Here is a 553-nt window from a genome sequence, read left to right on the forward strand (position 1 = left end):
CATGCTGCCAGCAGCAGCAGCGGGCTGCAGCAGCAGCAGCGGGCTGCAGCAGCAGCAGCGGGCTGCAGCAGCAGCAGCAGGCTGCAGCAGCAGCAAGGGGCAGCAGCAGCAACAGAAGGGGAGGAGGAAGTGACCGCAGCCGTTTCAAGCTCCCTTGCAACAACAGCACTTTATGCTGCAGCAGCAGCAGCAGCACCAGCAGCAGCAGCAGCAGCAGCACCAGCAGCAGCAGCAGCAGCAGCAGCAGCGCATGCAGGAGACATTTGTCTCCCTTTTTTATCTGTACTGAATGTGTGGAGACAGCAGCAGTTTTTGCTGCCGCTGCAGTTGCTGCTGCTGCTGCAGCAGCTGCTGTTGATGCAGCCGCACGCCTAGACTCTAGGCCAATCAGGTGCTGCTACAAGAGCAGGTGCAGCAGCAGCAGCAGCAGCAGCAGCAGCAGGCACCGAAGGTGGTGCTGCAGCAGCAGCAGCAGCAGCAGCAGCTGCTGCTGCTGCTTGGCAGCGTGATTTGCTGCTGCTTTTTATGGTCTTGTTTGAAATACAGTGTAAAG

At 59.3% G+C, this 553-nt stretch overlaps 1 protein-coding gene across 1 annotated transcript in view; it reads left to right on the forward strand.

Annotated features, from left to right (window-relative positions):
- The window catches only part of EMH_0026080 (uncharacterized protein), a gene marked incomplete at both ends in the record, with an annotated part of 576 nt that extends 443 nt beyond the window's left edge, over positions 1-133 (forward strand). The window contains one exon of the mRNA XM_013502565.1: positions 1-133. Within this exon, the coding sequence (XP_013358019.1) occupies positions 1-133 (133 nt within the window).
- Positions 134-553: the final 420 nt, after the last annotated feature.

This window comes from Eimeria mitis, genomic scaffold (genome assembly GCF_000499745.2).
Source record: "Eimeria mitis Houghton genomic scaffold, Emh_scaff956, whole genome shotgun sequence".
NCBI classification, from domain to species: Eukaryota; Apicomplexa; class Conoidasida; order Eucoccidiorida; family Eimeriidae; genus Eimeria; species Eimeria mitis.